The 19,515-nt window shown below is 40.3% G+C and overlaps 1 protein-coding gene, 1 long non-coding RNA gene and 1 pseudogene across 2 annotated transcripts; all 3 read left to right on the top strand.

Moving 5' to 3' along the window:
• Positions 1-6,471: 6,471 nt before the first annotated feature.
• On the top strand, positions 6,472-9,009 carry LOC144252508 (mitochondrial pyruvate carrier 1-like). The gene is made up of 3 exons (XM_077794781.1): positions 6,472-6,595; positions 8,125-8,257; positions 8,495-9,009. The coding sequence occupies exons 1-3, from the start codon at positions 6,553-6,555 to the stop codon at positions 8,517-8,519; spliced, it is 201 nt and encodes a 66-aa protein (XP_077650907.1). The 5' UTR covers positions 6,472-6,552; the 3' UTR covers positions 8,520-9,009.
• A 448-nt stretch (positions 9,010-9,457) lies between these two features.
• On the top strand, positions 9,458-16,842 carry LOC113175275 (uncharacterized). The gene is made up of 3 exons (XR_003299944.1): positions 9,458-9,755; positions 11,605-11,729; positions 15,911-16,842. It is a non-coding gene; the product is annotated as an uncharacterized LOC113175275 (long non-coding RNA).
• Positions 16,843-17,821: 979 nt separating this feature from the next.
• Positions 17,822-18,056, top strand: LOC144252509 (large ribosomal subunit protein eL38 pseudogene; annotated as a pseudogene).
• The last annotated feature ends 1,459 nt before the right edge of the window (positions 18,057-19,515 follow it).

The following is a 19,515-nucleotide window of genomic DNA, read 5'->3' as shown; positions in this document are numbered from 1 at the left end:
CGGGCGGTGACCCCGGGACGCCCCTCCCGCTCAGGCGACCGTGTGACGTCCTTCCCGGGACAGCGGGGGTGCTCCTCCCGCCCGGCGACAGGGCGCCCCTCTCGGGTCCCGCGCGCAGGTGCGCTGCAGGGAGGCGGCGGTCGCCGAGCGCCCTCGGGGTCGCACTGCGGGTCCTCTGCGGGCGCGGTCCCGGCTGCCCGCCGCCCAGCGCCTTGGTGGCCGTGCGGAGCCGGTGTCCGCTGCAGGCTTGGGCCCCGGCGTGTGACAGCCTCGCAGACCCTGCGGGCTCAGTAGCCTGGTCTCAGCTTATCTGCGTGTGATTTTAGAATCCTAGAAAAATGTGGGCATTTTCTTCCTTTTCCCCTTTCAATGGCAGTTTGGTTAAGAAGTAAATTAATGAAAGCTTTGGAGAAACATGTCCTATTACAACCAGCTAAAGGGTAGTGCATAGAGGCACCCTGATTTTAGTAATAAAAAGGATTAGTTTTCTAAATCCTGAACTTTATCACCAATAATTTTTACTTAAATTTTTACAAAGCAGTAGGTAAGAAAAATGGTTCAGTCGGCCATGTGGTAAACTTGGAAGTAGAAGCTTCTCTCCTGACTCTTAAAAGTTTCTATGCTTATATAAGATTATGGTAACTTAAATACTGTGGAGCATGGCAATTTATCCTTAGTGTATGGCGGAAATTTTGAGCAAAGTGGTGATCCCAGGACATGTTCTTAGTTCTTGCAATTATGTTTCTTTATGACCTTTAATATTACATTCTTACTTTAATATTACATTCTTACTTTTTATTAACGTCTCCTGTTTATATAATCGCCCTTCCTGGTGAGTACAGCTAAGGGATAACACTGTATTGTATAATGAAGAATAAAATTACTACACCTTAACTGTAGAAACATGTTGATGACCATCTAGCAGTTCTGTTACATAGGAAGAATGTGCTAAATATATTCTCAAGTAGGAGAGACAGCCCAGCTTTTCTCAGATTATATCTTCTTCTATTGGATGAGTTTCTACTGAAAAGCCAGGGTTTTCAGTAGAATCCTTTGATATATTGTCTGAACATTTTCTTCTAACACTAACCTCATGCAGCTTTAATATATTTATAGGTTCTGCAGTATTACTTTAGTTAATTTACAGTTTGACTAATAAGGAAAAGAAAAGAATTGCAGTGCCCAGGAAAGTGCCACCAGTACTAGGGCACTAAACTAGGATTCAGAAGTATGGTTTCCTAGTGAAGAGATTGCAAGCAAGTTGATCCTGATGGACTTTAGTTACATAAAATGGGCTTCAGGATAATGTCCTATGTTGTTGGGGTATCAGGAAAATTTAATTGATTAAGGGATATATGAAAATACTTGGGAACTCCAAATTACTATACATTTTAATATATCTATTTTTGGTACCAGGGATTGAACTCAAGGGTGCTCAACCACTGAGCCACATCACAGCCCTATTTTGTGTTTTATTTAGAGACAAGGTCTCACTGAGTTGCTTAGCACCTCGCTGTAGCTGAGGCTGGCTCACTATTTCCCTATCTCAGCCTCTGGAGCTGCTAGGATTACAGGCATAGGCTATAGCACCTCGAAATATATCATTTTGTGTGTGTGTGCACAGAAAGTTTTATTGTCTGGATAAGTTAAAATCTTCAGTGTGAGGTATAAGGTTCTATGATTTTGACCTTGTTTTTCCTGCCATTCTTGTGTACAGTGGGATTTCACAATCAGGCTGCCAAACTAGTTGAAGGCAAGTTTCAAAACTGACCAGGAGTTTTATTTTAGCTTTTTTCTCCCCTACATAGAGAAAACTTTCTTCCTAGAACCTATCAGAGGAAAGTAATTTCTATTTATTCTCCTACCCTCCTTGCTTATAGCCCTGCTTTCTCTTAGCAAAGGAGAATAAAGCATATAAAGAAGGAAATTTTATTATAACTTTTTTGTTCCCACCAAAAACATTGTTCTATTCCTCCTCCTACTTCATGAATAACTTACACATGCCTTGTATCCCCTACCACGTTTAACAATACAGATCTGTATTGTTCTTACAGCCTACTGAAGGGCTTTAGGTTTCCTAAAGGAAAGCTCTTCGAACTTCTAAACTAAAGCCCCTCCTCCCCTCCTCCTCCTCCCTTCCTCCCCCTCCCCTCCTCCCCCTCCCCCTCCCCCTTCCCTCCTCCCCTCCAACTCAGGGTCTCATGCAAACTAGGAAAGCATTCTTCCACTGAATTGCATCAACTGGAAAATTTAAATATGATCTCAGTGTTAAATAATATTAACTAATTGTTGACAATTTTGTTAAATGTGATGACGGTGTTGCTACACTCAGGTGATGACTTTGAAGCTATCCCTGTTGCTTTCTAGCTTTGTGAATTTGGGTAAATTACTTAGCCTTTGTGCTTTGGTACCTGTTTAATGACAGCATAGTGCTTGACAAATGTTCATCTGAGAAACAGAAATGGAACTGATAGCATGCAGAAGGGGTCAAGCTTGTGGGGTGACCTCACTTTATAATAACCCACTTTCTTGAGAACTCATCCCACAAGAACCCACACTAATTCCTTCTGAGGACAGTGACTTCATCACCTTGGACAATGCCTTACCTCTGAAAGATCCCACCATCTCAGCACTGCTGATTTGGGGACCAAGCCCCCAGTACACAAACCTGTGAGGGCCAAACCACAGCCAAATATAGCAATCTCTAAGTCAGAACTTTACATTTCGAGTACTACTTCTTTTAAGATATTTTTATAAGGAAAAAAAAAGTGTCCTTGCTAATTTATAATTTTTTAAAAAGGCCTGTGTTCAGATCCTTAAAAAAGATATTTTAAGGAGAGTAATGCTATAGGTGACTATTCTACCTAGATTATGTTGTCCGATCTTAAGATCATTGATCTTTCTCAAAAAGTGCCATGCCCAATTTGAACTTGCTGTGAAATGTAATTTGGGTAGTGAAATTTATTAGGCTTTCTGTGGCTTTAGGCATTTCCTAATGGAACCTACTTGAAGTATATTGCCACCCTCAACGATTATTTTCATGTTTAAATTAGAATCTCTGTGACCTCTAATGAAACAACCAGGAGAGCTCTTTGGACTTGAATGCATGTATTGAGGATTTTATTGTCTTTTTTCAGTAACTCTTTCAATAGCTAAACTGAGAATTTGGCTTAAGAGAGAAGTTGCCATGTTAGAAATCAGAGTTGCTCAACTATAAAACTTTTAATGTATTTTTTAAAGATACCATGTTTAACATCCATGAAAACATCATTGAAAATTTTCATTCTTCATTCATTCAACAAATACTTTAAACACCAGGCACCACTTTTGGTTGTTCAGTAGAAACAAAAATACACACCCCCTTGAGGCTTTCATTGTGGTGATAATGCAATAGTGAGTAGAAATTGAAAGTTCATTGTTAATAGAATTCTGCAGAGGTGTTCCTCTCTCCAACTTGTCATTTTTAAAATTAACAGTTGTGAGCCACAGGCCAATACTGAGCACTTGCAATGTGGCTAGTCCAAACTGAGATGTGTATTGACTGTAAAATGCACACTAGATTTCAAAGAATTTGTACAAAAAAAAATGTAAAGTATCTAAGTCATAACTTTATTAATTATGTGTTAAAATTAATAAAACTAATTTCTGTCCTTCTTTCCTTCCTTCCTTCCTTCCTTCCTTCTTTCCTTCGTATCAGGGATTGAACCACTGAGCCACATCCCCAGGCCTTTATATTTAAAAAAACTTTTTTTTTTTTCTAAATTGCTGAGGTTGGCTTTGAACTTGCAATTGTTGTGCCTCAGCCTCCTGAGTTGCTGGGATAACAGACATGTACCACATGCCAGCTTATTTATATTTTTTGTAATGTGGCTTGTAGAAATTTTTAAGTTACATGTGTGGTTTGTGTTTATGACTTATGTTTATTTTTGGCTGCTCCACTCTAAAGATTAAGCTTATTTTCCATAAAATGTAAATATAATTTCATAGGTCAAAGTTAAGAAATGTTACCTGATCACAAAGAGAAGACCAAAAAAAAAAAAAAAAGAAAGAAAATGTGTGTTGCTAACCCTAGAATCCTGTTACTAAAACTTGAAAATGTGTGAGTTGAACCTAACAGAACCAACTCTTTGTAACCATCTGATCTTTTTTATTTTTATTTTTTCCATGCCTCTTCTGTCTGAACCTTGATGATTCCTCACAAAATAGTACGGTAAGAAAATCGTTTCTCTCCATTCCAGGCTGTGGCAGACTTTCTGCATTAACAGAGATACGGACAACAGACACAGTGTCCTTCACTTGAGGTGGCCACCTGGCCACCCTGTTAGACAGTGCGCTGTGTGTGTGGTGTTTCCCCAGACCTGGCAGCTGAGGGAAGTGGGGAGGAGGTGGGGAAGAATAGAGAAAAGGGGAGAAGGAAAGAGGAGAGAGGGAAGGAGCAGCAGCTTGTGGTGGTTCTTCTGCAGCAGGAAGGTGTCCAGGGCTAGATTTCAAAACAGAGGCAGATCATGGTGCTGCGTGTTTCTGTTTGAAACAAGCCACAATAAAGAATCATAATGGAGTAAAACTATTTTCCCATTTAGTCCAAAATGTGTTAATTTTCTCTTTTCAAATATTAATCATGAAATTCCTTATTGTTCTAGAAATTGATGAATTTCTGGCAGCATGTATTAATATGTATCTCCAAAAAAGGAAGAGAAAAGTGGAGTTTTGTTCTATGTAGAAACTCTCTAAGGCTAGGTATTTTTACTAAATTAGTGTTAAAGTGATTTTTACCTTTTATGCTATTTTTAAGGGATATATTTGAAGTGTAACTCATGCTTATGACGCAGTCATAAATGTATATGTAGTTCTTGGCATGCCAAACTGTCTCATGTAATCTAACACTGATCACGCTTCAACTTTTAATATGACCAGTTAGCCAGAAGACCTCCAGGACTACTTATAGTTTCACATCTATTGTCTGCTACTACTGTGCAAGAAGGCACCTTTATACCTGGTGGTAGAGATAAGCCCTAGACTCCTCAGGTTCCATCATAGCCCTCGGAGTCTGTGCATGACAGAGATAAGACTGCCATACAGGTGGGGGCGGTGAAAAGAGGTTGAATGGAAAAGTGATGAAAGTAGACCAAGTGGAGAAAGTCCTAGTCAAAAAGGAGGAAAAGGAAAGTCACTATGGAATGAAAATGAAATGACACCCAGTAAAGGACAGGTAGAAGAGAAGTTAGTAGGTAAGGGAAAAGTGAGCACTTCTCACAGAGGTAGGGGAAGGGAAAGGAAATGTCTCTCAGTGGAATACAAGAGAGTAAAGCATAAGCAGTGAGTATCTTATTCAGATATTATCCAGTTTGAATATAAGAAGACTAATTAGCTATTCCAGAATTTCAGAAATTCTGTAACCAACCATTCCAATTAGAGATGATAACTTGTGCGTTAGACCCTGAATCTTTACCGTCCTGGCTGAATAGGAACTTTGACATGATTCTTTTAAGCATGAGCCTCATGATTTACATTTCAGCATGTTAAATAAACTTCAAAATATTTTTATATCACACAAAATGTAATTGTCATTATTCTTGTATTTCTCTTGGTTTCTTCTCAGAGAATTTTCGGATTTTAATGATGCTCAATTTATTCCACCTCTGTATTTGTGTATGATAGGCAAAAATTCAGCAAGGAACTCTTTCACTGTTTAATGTTCTGATAATTAACTAAAAGGGGCACTTGACCAACAAAGTGTGGATCCTTTCAGATTTTAAGATACTATTGTTAAATTCTATATAAAACAGTTCCAGTTTAATGGAGAAAAGCCACTGACCTTTTTAAAAAAATTTTAGCCTCAGAAATTAAATTGGGCATGGTTGCTATTAACCATGGACAACTTAATTTTGGTAACCTTCAATGGCAGTAATTGTAGGATGAAATAAAAACTGTTGGTCTGTTTCTTTAAGTTTTTGCTACTATTTCAAAAGTATTTTCCAGTCATAATTTCTTAGGGCCTGGGGGAAGATCTCTGATCTTAGAATAGCTCATATGAGCTAAAAAACAATTTCTTCCCTTATTAATTTTTTTCTTCAGAAAAAGTACCTTTTAGGGTTTTTAAGAGTTAATATCTGAATTAAAACTTGAAAAAAAGTAATTTTAATAGATTTAAACAATTAGGGAGAATAGTTCTAGCAAGGTTTAAATTATAACCAGAGTGAACCATGTAAAGAGTTGGTCTCATTTTTAAATTCTTTAAATGAATGGAACAATGAGATTATTGAGTTGGAATCTGAAAATTGGTAGGGATCTTAGTAAACAATCTAATTCTTTCTCGAGTTGGGCTCCTTTGTGAGAACTGCCTACTCATATGAAAGCCCTTGAACAATCACACAATGATAAACACCCATGAATTAACCCAGTGAACCTGCAGCATGTAAAGGTGAAGATTGAGGAAGATTGCACCTGTTCATGGCTCTACCTTAACTCTTCCCTCTCTTCTTCTCTCATGTTTTGTAGCACTTCTGGGGCCCAGTAGCCAACTGGGGTCTCCCCATTGCTGCCATCAATGACATGAAGAAGTCTCCAGAGATCATCAGTGGACGAATGACATTTGGTAAGAACACAGACTGTCATGATTCAGAGGACTTCACACATAGCAGAGCTGTTGCTCACATTTCACATTTGTAGCATCAGATGTTACAATCATTAGTAGAACGTGACATAAAGAATATGGTGACATTGAAGAGTGTCATCTTTTTCTCTATGATGAAGAAATAGAATTACTTTGAAGTACTTAAAACCAAGATTTCTTCATTTCTACTAGGGATTGGGTTGGGGGCCTGCATAAACTGCAGGCTTTAGCAGCTAAGAAAGCCCATTTTAAGTGTTGCAGCTAATTAAAGTAGGGGATGCCTGCCAATGTCAGTTCTGAGGGTCACAGTTGACAAAGCCGTACTCTTTTCCATTATTATCAAGCGATGTGTTAGAGTTCTTAATTGTGGACTATGCTCTCCAGCATTGCAATAGACCCAAGCAGTTCACTACCAATTTCTTCTGGGTTTTTGTCTCACAAATCCTAAGAAAGAAGTTCACAGAGAATGGAAGGCAAGAGTGAAAGCATGAGAGGGGACCCTATAGCAGGTTGCCTCTTGAGTGTGCTAGTCTAAGGGTTTACAAAGCTCTTGGATCAATGCTATTTGTCCAAATTTCTGCTAAACAGGTTTTAGAAAAGTACCAACACTATTGGTTAACTCTTGAGCCCAAACATTTCTGCAGTCGTCATTCTGGTCTGTCCCCACTTAATTTTCTTTTTAGTTACCAGCCTGTGCTGGGCCACAGCATGTTGACATGTCAACACGTCCACAGACCAAAGTGCCCTGGCTTGCCTTGGCCTTGCTCACCACACTTCAGGCTCACACGGCCCCAGCTTATGCTCACTGCCTGCACTCCAGCCCTCCTAGGCCACTGCTCCAGGACAAGGGCTTGGCCTCAATACTTAAGAAATATTAACATTCACCTTTAAGATTTAGTATACCGAGCTGAAAAATATGCCATCTTAATCATGCTGATAGTCAACTAACAGAATTTTTTTTAATATTTCTTTTTAATTTTTAGGTGGACACAATATCTTTATTTCTATGTGGTGCTGAGGATCAAACCCAGTGCCTCATGCATGCAAGGCAAGCACTCTACCACTGAGCCACAACCCCAGCCCCCACAGCCAATAGATTTATGTTGTAAACTTGATTTGGAAGAGTGTCATCAAGTTTACTTGAAACCCTGATGTTTGAATATAAAACTATTGTTAAAAGCATAAACAGTAGTTCTCTCAAATGATGGGTTATAAACAGTTCTAAGAGGCAGAAATGTGTCAAGAATTTGTTTCCATTTATTCTTGCTAACATATATGTTCCTAAAATGTTTAAGTGATAACAAAAATGCCTCCACAGTACAGTGAAATATTTCATGAGCTTTCTACTAGAGGCAGTACCTTTTATAGTACCTTTTATGATCTGCCATGGGTTTTAGCAGAAGAGTGTCCTTTTTTGGCTAATGCTGTGGACCCATTGGTCTCTGGTCCCTTCAGCCCTAAGCTATCTAGATGGTAAGTTATTGATGTTTTTTGCTTTGGTGTTTCTGCAGCCCTCTGTTGCTATTCTTTGACATTCATGAGATTTGCCTACAAGGTGCAGCCTCGAAACTGGCTTCTCTTTGCATGCCATGCAACAAACGAAGTAGCCCAGCTCATTCAGGGAGGACGGCTTATCAGATATGAGTAAGCAGATTTGAATTACTTTGCTTGGAGAAATTGGGGAGAAAGAAACCAAGACCTTGTGCTAGTGGCAGTGGGGAGCTGGGATGCTAGGTGGAAAAACCTGACTTATTTAACATGAAAATAGGATATTTCAGTTTTTGTAAAATCTTAAGTTAAAATAAGCATATGGAAAGCTGTCTTCTAAAGTCACTTGGAGCAGGGTTTTCTCATTGAATTTTTCTTTGTGATTATTTCCAGGATGACTAAAAAGGCATCTGCATAGAAGTGGAAGGAACAAGCTCTTGAAAGGACAGCACCCCAGCTACTTCTGCAGAGTCACAGATTCCATCAGCATGAATAGGAGGAAATGTGGAATGCTATTTTTACTAACTGTACCATTTTTATAGATATAGCTGGGAGTCCCTAAACAAACTCTCTGCTGCCTTACAAGTACTGAATATTTTTTCTTCATAGAGTAGCTCAAAATATGCAATTAACTTAATAATTTCCAATGATGGTTTTATCTGTATTCATACACATATTATCTGTTGGGATTTGCTTAATGAAAAACTGAACAGCAAAATTTTATAATACTCACATTTAAATACTCAGACTTCTTGACTTTAATGACTGCAAGATATCCAACAACTTAACACATACCTAAAATCTGATCTTCAGTGTTTGAAAAACTATCTGTGTATTTCCATGCAGTATGTACATTGAAATGCTGTAACTTAAATGGCAATAAATGATTTAAATATTTGTTATATGAACATGCCTAAATATCTTGCTTTATTTGCTAGGGAACTGCAGAACAATATGAAAGACATTATAGGTGAAAACTATAATTCCTTGAAAATTATTAGGATTTCCTGAGGAAGTGAAGAGTCAGAAGGCCAATTTCTTAGGAAAGTGCTACAGTCCCAGCTGTTCAGAATGTATATGCCCCTGCGTCACTGTTCCTGTTTCTCTGGGCCTCACACAGTGTGAAGCAGGTAGGACCTTTTATAGAGGAAGTATCATGGTCATGGTGCAGAATTTGTGAAACACCTGGTATTTAGCAGGACCAGGTCACCTCACCTCCCTGCCTGCCACACTGATCTGGGGCCATGGCAGGATGGACTCAACTAGGTACAGTGCCAAACAGGCTCCCTTGGGCTCATTCTTCCACAGTTCCCTAAAGTGGAGTAGAGTTTTGTTCAAGGAATCAACACTAGGATCCATAGGTTGTTTCATTAGGTTTAGCCACTCCAACTGCTTTATTTATATCATAACCACTGAAACCACCTCAGGCCTCCTTCTCTCAGGGTTTGTGGTTTTGAGTTTTTGTCTTCCTTTCGAAGATCCCATCCTGTCAGTCTCGAACTGAGGAAGAAGCAAGAAGATATTCCATACCTCCATCAGAAGATTTGCCAGCCCACCAAGTGGCGGCAGTGGAAGTAAGCCCATCTAAGCACAGGAGCTGCCAGGACCAGGAACAGATACTGCGGAGGAGTCCCCGAGAGAAAAACAAGCTCAGGTAAGCAAGAACATAAGGAGATGAGGTCTGCCCAGTACTTTCTGCTAGCCAGAGCTTTGTCTGAAGAGACAGACTTGTGACTAAATACAAGCAGTGAGTGTGAATGCTCACGTGGCCTCTGGAGTTGCTATGGGAGCCACAGACTGCTAGCTGAGCAGTCATTAGGAGCCAAGTAGAGACTGATGGGACACCTCACTCAGGGCCACAGGAAGATCTCAGCTGTCATGCTTCCCTTCCACATAGCTGAGTTCTTCAAAAACAACAGCAAGAATGCAAGATGAATGGCTGAAGCAACGGGAAGGTGTGCATTTTCCTCTGTTGGAACCCAATTCTTACTTTCCTGCAACATTGAGGTCAGTTATGAAGAACTAAATTCCAGACAAGATTTTGTTCAGATCCTTGGTTCCTTTAAGTTTACCACATCCAGTGTCTACTGTTAGCAAAAAGAGCACTCAAGAGTAATAGTTTATAAGTAGTAGCTTTATCAAAATACGGTCTGACCAATTATTTAATCCCCCCAGACTTGGAGACAGAAGACTTCCTGGGCAATACTGACTCCTAGTTCTGGGAATTTCCTAACACTCCTTTATCCTACTTGAGTTATGTTTTCTAGAAATATGTATATTTCCACAGCTCTCAGTGAATGCCTGTTATATTCTAAGAGAGCGGCATGCATGGCAATGTTCAGTCCTAAGGACTAGAAACCACATTTGGCGTCTTCAGTCACCAACTTTATGACTTTTAGAATTTTGCAGTACTGAGAATTGAATTTAGGGGTGCTCTAACACTGAGCTACAGTCCCAGCTTTAAAAAAAAAAAAAAATTTGTGATAGGGTTTCAGTGAGTTGCCTAGGCTGGCCTTGAACTTGTGATTCTCCAGCCTCAGCCTCCTAAGTAGCTGGGATTACAGGTGTATGCCACCATATCCATCTGTGGCCATGGTATTTGGTGTGTGTTGGAAAACAGCAATATAATCACATAACTGCAAGAAGGTTGGCTTTAAAATAATAAGCCACATAGTGAAAATGTGCAAACTGAGTTGGGCTGATATAAAACAATTACATTAAAAGTGGGACTGGGGATATACTTCAGTGGTAGAATGTGCCTGGCATGTATAAGGTCCTGAGTTCCATCTCCAGTACCACCAAAAAAAAAAAAAAAGCTAAAATGTTAGCAGTACATCTTCAAAAACTTGATATAATATATATAATCACATATAATATTCTCCACAAATAATTCTAAAAAGCTAAAAACATTTTTCATTTCAAATAATGAAATAGAATTTGAAGATCCTAATGAATTGGAACTAACTTTTAAGATGACGTTGATACCGATTGTCAGGGCTGTAGTCAGTGCCTTGTTGGTCTCAGCTTCACTGGCAATTCTATTACAGCAAACTCTGGGGCAGAGGTGACAATTATAAAGCCCTTCCTGGACAACCAGGAATCTTCAGTCTACACAGCGTGAGTCCTGAAAGCCTAGGAAGTATGACTCCACAGGCAGCAAGCACAGACTTGCCAGTATGAGGAAACAGGAAGTCAATGGCCTCTTTTTGTAATTCTCTCTCTGCAGGTGGCTTAATATCACATGCTCAGGTCTGTCCCTTCTTCCCATGCTCCAGTAGTAATAATGCAGTTCTGTCTTCTAAACCTTAATTTGGGTCCAGTTACTTTGTCTTTTTGTTTGGATTTATCGTCTGTTTTCACAGATTATTTAGTTTACACATTATTTATAGAGTTTACCCAGGGAGGAAAATAAAAACAAGTTGATATAGCACCTGTGAACACTCAGATTATATCAGATTGCTAAGAAGACATTTGATAGCTTCAAAATGATCTCTTGTCTTAAGGTCTAGAAGAGGATCGAACATTCAGACTACATTGCCATGAGCAAAGACCCAGTAACTCCGATGACAGCCTGCCTGGCAGGTTAATGACCTGGGACTGAGTGGAGACTACAGAAGGAGCCATTGAGGTTAGAATATTGCTCTTCCCACCATCTTACCCTATCTTACTCCAGGTAGCTGTGGAGAAACTAATTCAAGCCAGTTTGGTCACACAGGATTCCTGGGCTTGTTTTTGTTTTTATTGGATGTGATAGAAATCACAAAGGATCAGTTACTTCCTGACCACTTTATTATGAAAGCTAGCTGCAGGTCAAAAAAATTTGCCTTCCTGTAAACATTCATTAGCCTGCAGGCACACAACCTCAGTGTTCACTTCTTGAGGAACCACAGCTCATTCTTTCAGCTCCTCTGAAAGGGGTATCTATCTAGTCACATGTGACAATGTTTCATCCGTGATTGAAAATTCCCACATAAACAGGTAATTTCATTGGGGATGGTTTAATGATAGTTTTCTATTGTTATTAGGTATACTTCTATAAAGAAGAATTTAACTATATGCACATTAACTAAACCCATTCCCTTACAAACACAGCCCATACTGAAAATAGTATATAGGCTCAATTCTCTTGATTTTTAAAACTGAAGAATTAGTGTCATAGCTATTTTAGTTGTGATAACTTTTGAATATTTTTCTGTTTTAAGAATGGTAATAGACTCTAGAATTTTTTTAGTTGTAGATGGATACAATATCTTTATTTATTTATTATAATGTAGTGCTGAGGATCAAACCCAGTGCTTCACATGCACTAGGCAAGTGCTCTACCACTGAGCTACAACCCCAGCCATAGACTCTAGAATTTTTATAGATTAATGTGTTTCTATGGATCATGATTATTATGATTATTTGGGGGGGCTCAAATGGCATACCTATGGCTCCTGGGAGCCCATTTAAAGATATCCTTTTGACAAAATTTTATTAATTTTTTTGTGTGGGTCGTACTAGGGATGGGAGCCAAGGGTATTCACTGAGCTACATCTCAAGCCCTTTTTATGTTACCAAGCATGGCCTCAAACTTGTGATCTCTCCTGTCTCAGCCTCCTGAGTTGTTGGCATTGCAGGTGGGCACCACTGTGCCTTTCCCACAATTCCATTAATTTTTTAGAGCTTCTGTGCTTTCTGGCCCACACTGTTCCTCCCCTGCCCATGACATGGAAGAGAAATTTCTTCCAGGGACTCTGGTTATGAGGACTGGTGTTTGTGACCAACATAGGGACTTCACACACTCATGCTGCCAGAGGGACACTGCTTCTTGGCCATTTAAGTACAGAGCACCATAAGGGATTTATTATTTTTTTAATCACAAGTTCATATTGATATTTCTACTTTAATTCTAATGAGGTATTTCTACTTAATTTTTTTGGTTTTATAATTGAATCTCTTCTTATGCTGAATGACATTTTCCTCATAATAGACATTTCATACTTGCTTGCCTACTTGACCTAGGAAAATATTTCATAATGACATTAACATATTGCCTCAAACAGGGAAACTACTGAATAGAAGTTCAAAAAAGCTTTTCAGTTTTGTCCTTGAACACATCTCCCAGGTCTGTGAGCTTAAAGTCACTGTTCACTTGAAGCTGTCTTTTCCTGTTATGGAAGCACTTAACCAGAATGGAGTTTAGGAGGACACTTTGTTTTTACTTTCACTATAAAGACTTTTGCATTCTAGCAGCTGCTAATTCTTAGAAGGTAGCACTTTGGGCTATCGGGGGTTGGAGGCCACTCTGCCAATGACCTTTGAGGTGGTCAGCCCTCTGAACAATTTCATTATGTGTTTCACATCTCTACCCTGTCAGCCCACCCCAGTGAGTTCTGACTAAATGATCAATTCTGCATTTTGCCACTGAATTTCTAATACATTAGAACCTAGGTATTTTAATTTTTGAAACTTGTTCTCAAAGATAATCCTGTGAAAGTTTTATCTCATGCCTTTTTTGATTTACAGTTCATATCCAACCTCTCTTAAATGCCAGACTCTGCATTTTTACCCACAGTTTACACTGTATAAATTCAAATAATTCTCTTGATCTTGTATGAGTCAGTGTTTTCCTACAGGGGGATTTCATGAGATGTATAATATCTTGAGATGCCACATGTTAAGCAAAGGAGACATATATAAACACAAAACCTTAAGATTTTGTCTGAAATCTCCACTCTTAAGTCAAATGCAGATTTTTCTTTATTTAGGTACTTTCTAGCACAATTAAACATCCTCCAAAGGATGCTTCTGGGGAGAAACCCTCCTGGTCAGTTTACCTGGATGAAGTTCCACAATGAGACACACAAGGGGACAGCTACCATTCCAACTGGTGACATGGGAAAAAATAGCCCCCTTTTGAAACTCTAACTGGTTCTATTTATAATACATGAATCCTTCTCATGTAAATATATTGACAAATAGGCCCAAGTAAACTGGGAAGATTTTAAATTGAATTGGCCAAAATAGGGAACTTTGAAAATTCCCAAATTAGTTTATTTGAGTGCATACTTAGAAAAAGTTGGTTTTAGAACCAGACAGAATGAGTAGGAGGCTTATTTTTCAACTGTGCTTAGAAACTTCTAAATAAGACTTAGAAAAAAATTACAAATTAAAAAAAAAAAAACTCCTTCCAAGAAATAAGTCACAAATTAACAGTGTGTCTCTGAACTAAAATCTTCTAACATACCTTCCTCCATGATTTCCACCCATTGCTGCCTCGTGGAATGGAAAGATACTGAGCAGAAAAGAATCAACCTGTGGCTGATTATTTCAAAATAGAAAGAGCTGTGGGATAAAATTCAGGGCTCGGACAAATTACGAGAAGTTTGAGGAAGTTATGGAGGATTATGGCAAAGAGTGGATCTTGTGGCAGATTTTGGTTTTTGGCAGTGCTGGGGGTCAAACCCAGGACCTTGTCCATGCAAGGACCATGCTCTATTATGGAAGATTTCATGTGTGTTTAAGTTGACAACATTATATATAAGTTTTTCTGGAGGTTAAGTGCTGATATCAAAGGTGCACTGGTGGAACTAAAGTTTGATTCCATGTTTGTAAGGCAGAATTTTCTTAGAGCTTTGATCTATACTTCATAGAACATTTTCAGAGTTTTTTCTTTAAAATATTTTTGTCACCTTGGCTTTTCTTATTTAACCAAATATTTTAGATCTCTGAAATGTTTGACAAATATCCCAAAATCAAATTCCAAAATTAAGTCTTCTCAGTCTAGAACTAACTTTGGCAATTCCAGATGTCCTAGAAGTCCAACTCACACATTAGACTTATATTTCTGTTAATGTGCTAATATGTGTTCTTAGAAATCTGGTATTTTTTAGTGTATGTAATCAGTCCTAATTCTAATGTTAAATTATTATATGCTCCAGGAATGACCAAATTACCCCATCAGTTGTGAGTAATCCTCAGATCTTTAACCATGGCTATTTTAAGTCGCATCCATAGTTAAGTGGCTTTATTCTGATGCCTTTCTGGAAGTTGTTTGCAAGCAACTAAGATCCCAAAGTGTTGTGTCTTTTCTTCAAGAAAAAGATGGAAATAAGTCTTGTAGGTATAGGATTCCAATAATTTGGACAGGGTAAGAAGTTCTACAAGTCTATAATGAAGAAACTGATGGGTTTGTGAAACCACTAGACAAAATGGGGAAGAATAGATGTGAGACCAACAAACTAAGGAAAGTCACTGGTTTCATTGATTTTGTTTCAACCTAAAACTATTGTCTCAAACTCCTGAAAACAAAATCTGGCAGAACTTTTGACTTAGGAAACACAGAGGCTACTTCCTTCATCCTCTAAAATCCTTGGGAAAGATATTCATTTAAATGGGCCCTGATTTTACTGAGTCTGAACTGATATTGATGCCTTTCTCTCTGTCTTCAAACCTATGCAGAATCTTTGGCAAATCCTCTCTAACCTTGCTGTTCATTCACACCGTGTTAAGAATACCAAACTCCCTAGATACTTTGCACCCGTGTAACATTGGCTCCTCCTTAGAAGATTCATTTTAAGAAATCTGGCCTCAGATTGATCCCTACTTCCCTTAATGCTCTAAAAAGTGAGTCCTTTTAGTCTCACTTTCTCATTCTCTCATAGACCCAATTTCAACTCTTACCGAATATCCCTCTTTGAAAAAAGAACATTCTAGTCCAAATGTTGCCATCTATGACTTTTGCTGGGCATCTATATTGGATCTATCAACAATTCCCTGCTGGAGCTTTTGCTAAAAGCTATGACTTGCTTCTGTTTGTCTCTACAGTGCCCCCACTCCAGCCTGGATTCAAACCCTCAACCAGACCCTCTTATGGAGTACCATTTTACCTCATGCCCCTAGACTGGAATTCAACACTTAGTTGGCCACCTTCAGGAATGGACAATATTTGAAATATTCTTTTGCTAGTTATCACTGCCTGTTCTGTTTATATCTTGTTTAACTTTCTTGTAGTTTGTATATCTCAGTATCTCAGGAATATTGCTAAAACCAAAATAATGATAGCTCAATACCAAAAAAACCACTTATCAGGCCATAGCCCTTTGGACTCCCTGTTGACCTCAGAGACTACCTGACCTGACTGAGGCTGTGGTTTTTCAGTTGCTTCCTTGTTGTTTAGATGTGGCCAAAGACCCAAAACTTGCTCCATCACCACAGCTGCCAAGTATACCTGCAGTGACAGATGTGACTTCCTGGGACAGATCTATCCTACTGATGTGGATGATTATAATACTACATGGACCGGGAATGCTTTCTTGTGGAAAGATTTTGACCAAAAGGGAGAAATATCAAAGAAGAAAATAAAAGTTGGAGTGGCATTGAAGTGACATTGGCTTAGTGCACATCTACATGCAGCTGACCTTAGGAATGGGATGCAGAAATGTCCACTCCCAGATGCAAGCTGGCCTCGGGACTGGGCCAAACTGCAGTATCCTAAAACATTGTTAACCTCTGCTGTCCTTTGATACAAAAGACCCCTTTCCCAACTATTTAGACTGAGACCACACCCAGTTCCTTTCTTATAAGATAGCTTAAATTTTCCTAGAACCAGTTATAATTCCTGATCAGCAAGAAACATAATTGTTACCCTATGCTTTGTGGTTTAAAGCTATAAATACACTAGACATTTTATAAATCCCAGAGCGCATTTATAAGATTGTGTTTTTCTAGAATTCTAACTAGCCCCATGTAACTGTTATTTCTTTGTTCTCAACTAGACTGGTTTTATTCTTGGTTTATAATAAATACATAAAGATACATTTATGTTGGGTATGGTGTTACATGCCTTTAATCCCAGTGACTTGGTAGGCTGAGACAAGAGGGTCACAAGTTTGAGGCCTGCCTCAGCATCTTGGTGCCCATGGGTTAAATTCCCAGCACAAAAGAAAAAAGAAAAAAATTGTCTGTTGATATCCATGAGGACTGGTCCCAGGACACCACTCAGATATAAAAATTTGCCAATGCCCAAGACCTTAAATAAAATGGAGTAGTGTATGTATAAAGCCTGCAAACATCCTCACATACAGTCTTAATGATATCTAGATTACTTGTAATGCCTAATATGATATAAATGCAAGGTGAATACTTGTTATACTGATTGTTTAGGGACAGCTTTGGGAGATTGTAGCTGGGTGTTTATTCACATCATAATGGAAGTCAGGGTGGTAACAGGAAGCCACAGCAGAGTTTGTCAAACAAATGTGTGTCTGGAAGGGCTGGTGTCTGAGGCAGAACATATCCACACATCACTGGTGGGATCCAAGAGGTAGAAGGGGCTCCAGTCCCCATATCTCATCCGAGGTCTATGGTGTGGCAGGAAGGAGAAGCAGAGTTGTCTACGGTTTCCTGGGTCTGTGAGTAGGTCCACATCACACAACTGAGGTGAGTGGAGTGGTGGGAGTTTACAGCAGCTCATGTCCTCCCACCAAGGCGGAGGTCTGAGGAGTGTCCAGAGGCCACAGCATTGTGTACACATGTCCTGAATGAGGTATGAAGGACAGGAGAATGTCCACATCATGTCAGGTCTGTGGAGGGGCACCACGCTGCAGCAAGCAGCATGACTGAGATCAGTGTCACAGCAGGATGCTGAGGCAAGATGTCGTCACACATCTCCACTAAGGACTCTGGTGTGGCAACGGTGTGGTACCTCTGGCTGTTCTCAGGGACAAGTGCCAGTCCATGCCTTGTGCACAGCATGACGCCAGGCCTCAAAAAATGGAGGAAATCAAACACTTTCTGCTCACAGCCAGGCGAAAGGATGCCAAATCTGCCAAGACCAGAAAAATGAGGATAATGTGAAATTTGAAGGTTGAAGCAGAAAGTACCTTTTTATCTTGGTCATTTCAGACGAGGAGAAGGCAGAGAAGCTGAAGCAGCCCTGCCCACAGGCTTGGTAGTGAAGGAACTGAAATGAACCAGACAAGCTGATTGAACTACATTAAAAGTTTAATAAAAGTTTTTAAAAAACGTGAGGCCAAGCTGTCCATATATCACACATCAGCACTCAATCCTAAGCAGCGATGAAACCACCGCTAGTGTGTCCGCATCTCACCACTGAGACTTGCAGGTGGTACAGCTTCAGCACAGTGTGCACACATCAGTGATGAGCTCTGCGAGGAAGAGCACAGCATGAGTGCAGGCGGCAGTGACTGGAGGCTACAGCAGAGCACGTCCAAAAGCTACAAGTGCCCTCAAGAGGCAGAAGGGCAGGTAGTATCACCCGTGGCATACCAGAATAAAGTGCCCTCAAGAGGCAGAAGGGCAAGTAGTATCAACCGTGGCATACCAGAATAATCAGAGGCTTCAGCAATTACTAAGGAATGTGAGGAGGCCAGCAGTGGCCTCATGGCTTCTCTGCACTTCAGCACTGAGTGCATGGAATGGTCCTCTCTGGAGCAGAATGTCTCCACACCCCTCCATGGAGGATACACAGGTGGCACTGGGCTGCCACAGCTCATCATCTCTGGGCCTGTGTCAAGGCTTTGGATTACAGGACGGGGTGGAACAAAGTTCCTACAAGGAAAACAGTGGTCTCTAATGGCAGAATGGACATCTGTCACATTCCCACACCTTAACAGGAGGTCCCAGGGGTGGCCACATATGACAGAGATTGTGTCTACCACTGTAACTGAAGAATGGCCACAGGTCTCAGTGAGCCTCTCCAAGCAGATTTTTTTGAGGTAAGTGCAATGGGGTTTGGGGTATGACAGTATATCACCCCAACATGTCCTAGAGAAGTGAGTGGAGTGTCAGGAGACTCCAGCTGATCATGCCTGGTCATCTTTCCTGAGGTGAGTGGAGTAGCCAAGGCTGCACAAGCCTGTGTCCACACCACATGTGTGTATATGAACTAGAAGGAAGCTAGGGCCATCCTGATCACACACTTCATGCGCTGTCTGCAGTGGACTGAGACCCTGTGCAATCCTGTCCATGAGGTAGCTGGAGCCAGCCTCAGGGCAGATGCACATGGCACCCCAAGGTCATGGAGTTGGCCGTTCACTGAAACCGAGTGTCCACATGATGACTGGCACTGTGAGGTGGCCTGATGCTTGTGCAGATGATGTCCGGACAGGGCAAGTGTGGTCTGTGAGGTGGCTGAGCCGCAGCAGCTCGTGTCAGGCCATATATAATCTGGCCTCTGGAATGGACGTTGGCTTCGGCAGGGTGTGTGCTCATAGCTCCATCGAGGCCTTTGCTGTGGCAGAAGGCTGTGGCAGACTGTGTGCTTCATCGCTACTGGCCCTTTAAGGCAGTAGGACACTTGGGTAAACCTAGTGCTCATACCACCAGGGAGGACTGGATGGGACAGGCTAAGGAAAGCAGTTGCCAGCTTCATTGTGGACGTCTCTCTAGAGGCAAGTGGTTGGAGCATG

This window comes from Urocitellus parryii, unplaced genomic scaffold (assembly GCF_045843805.1).
Source record: "Urocitellus parryii isolate mUroPar1 unplaced genomic scaffold, mUroPar1.hap1 Scaffold_4481, whole genome shotgun sequence".
Lineage (NCBI taxonomy): Eukaryota > Metazoa > Chordata > Mammalia > Rodentia > Sciuridae > Urocitellus > Urocitellus parryii.
The sequence above is the reverse complement of the archived record's forward strand: the minus strand, read 5'-3'. Positions and strand labels throughout refer to the sequence as shown.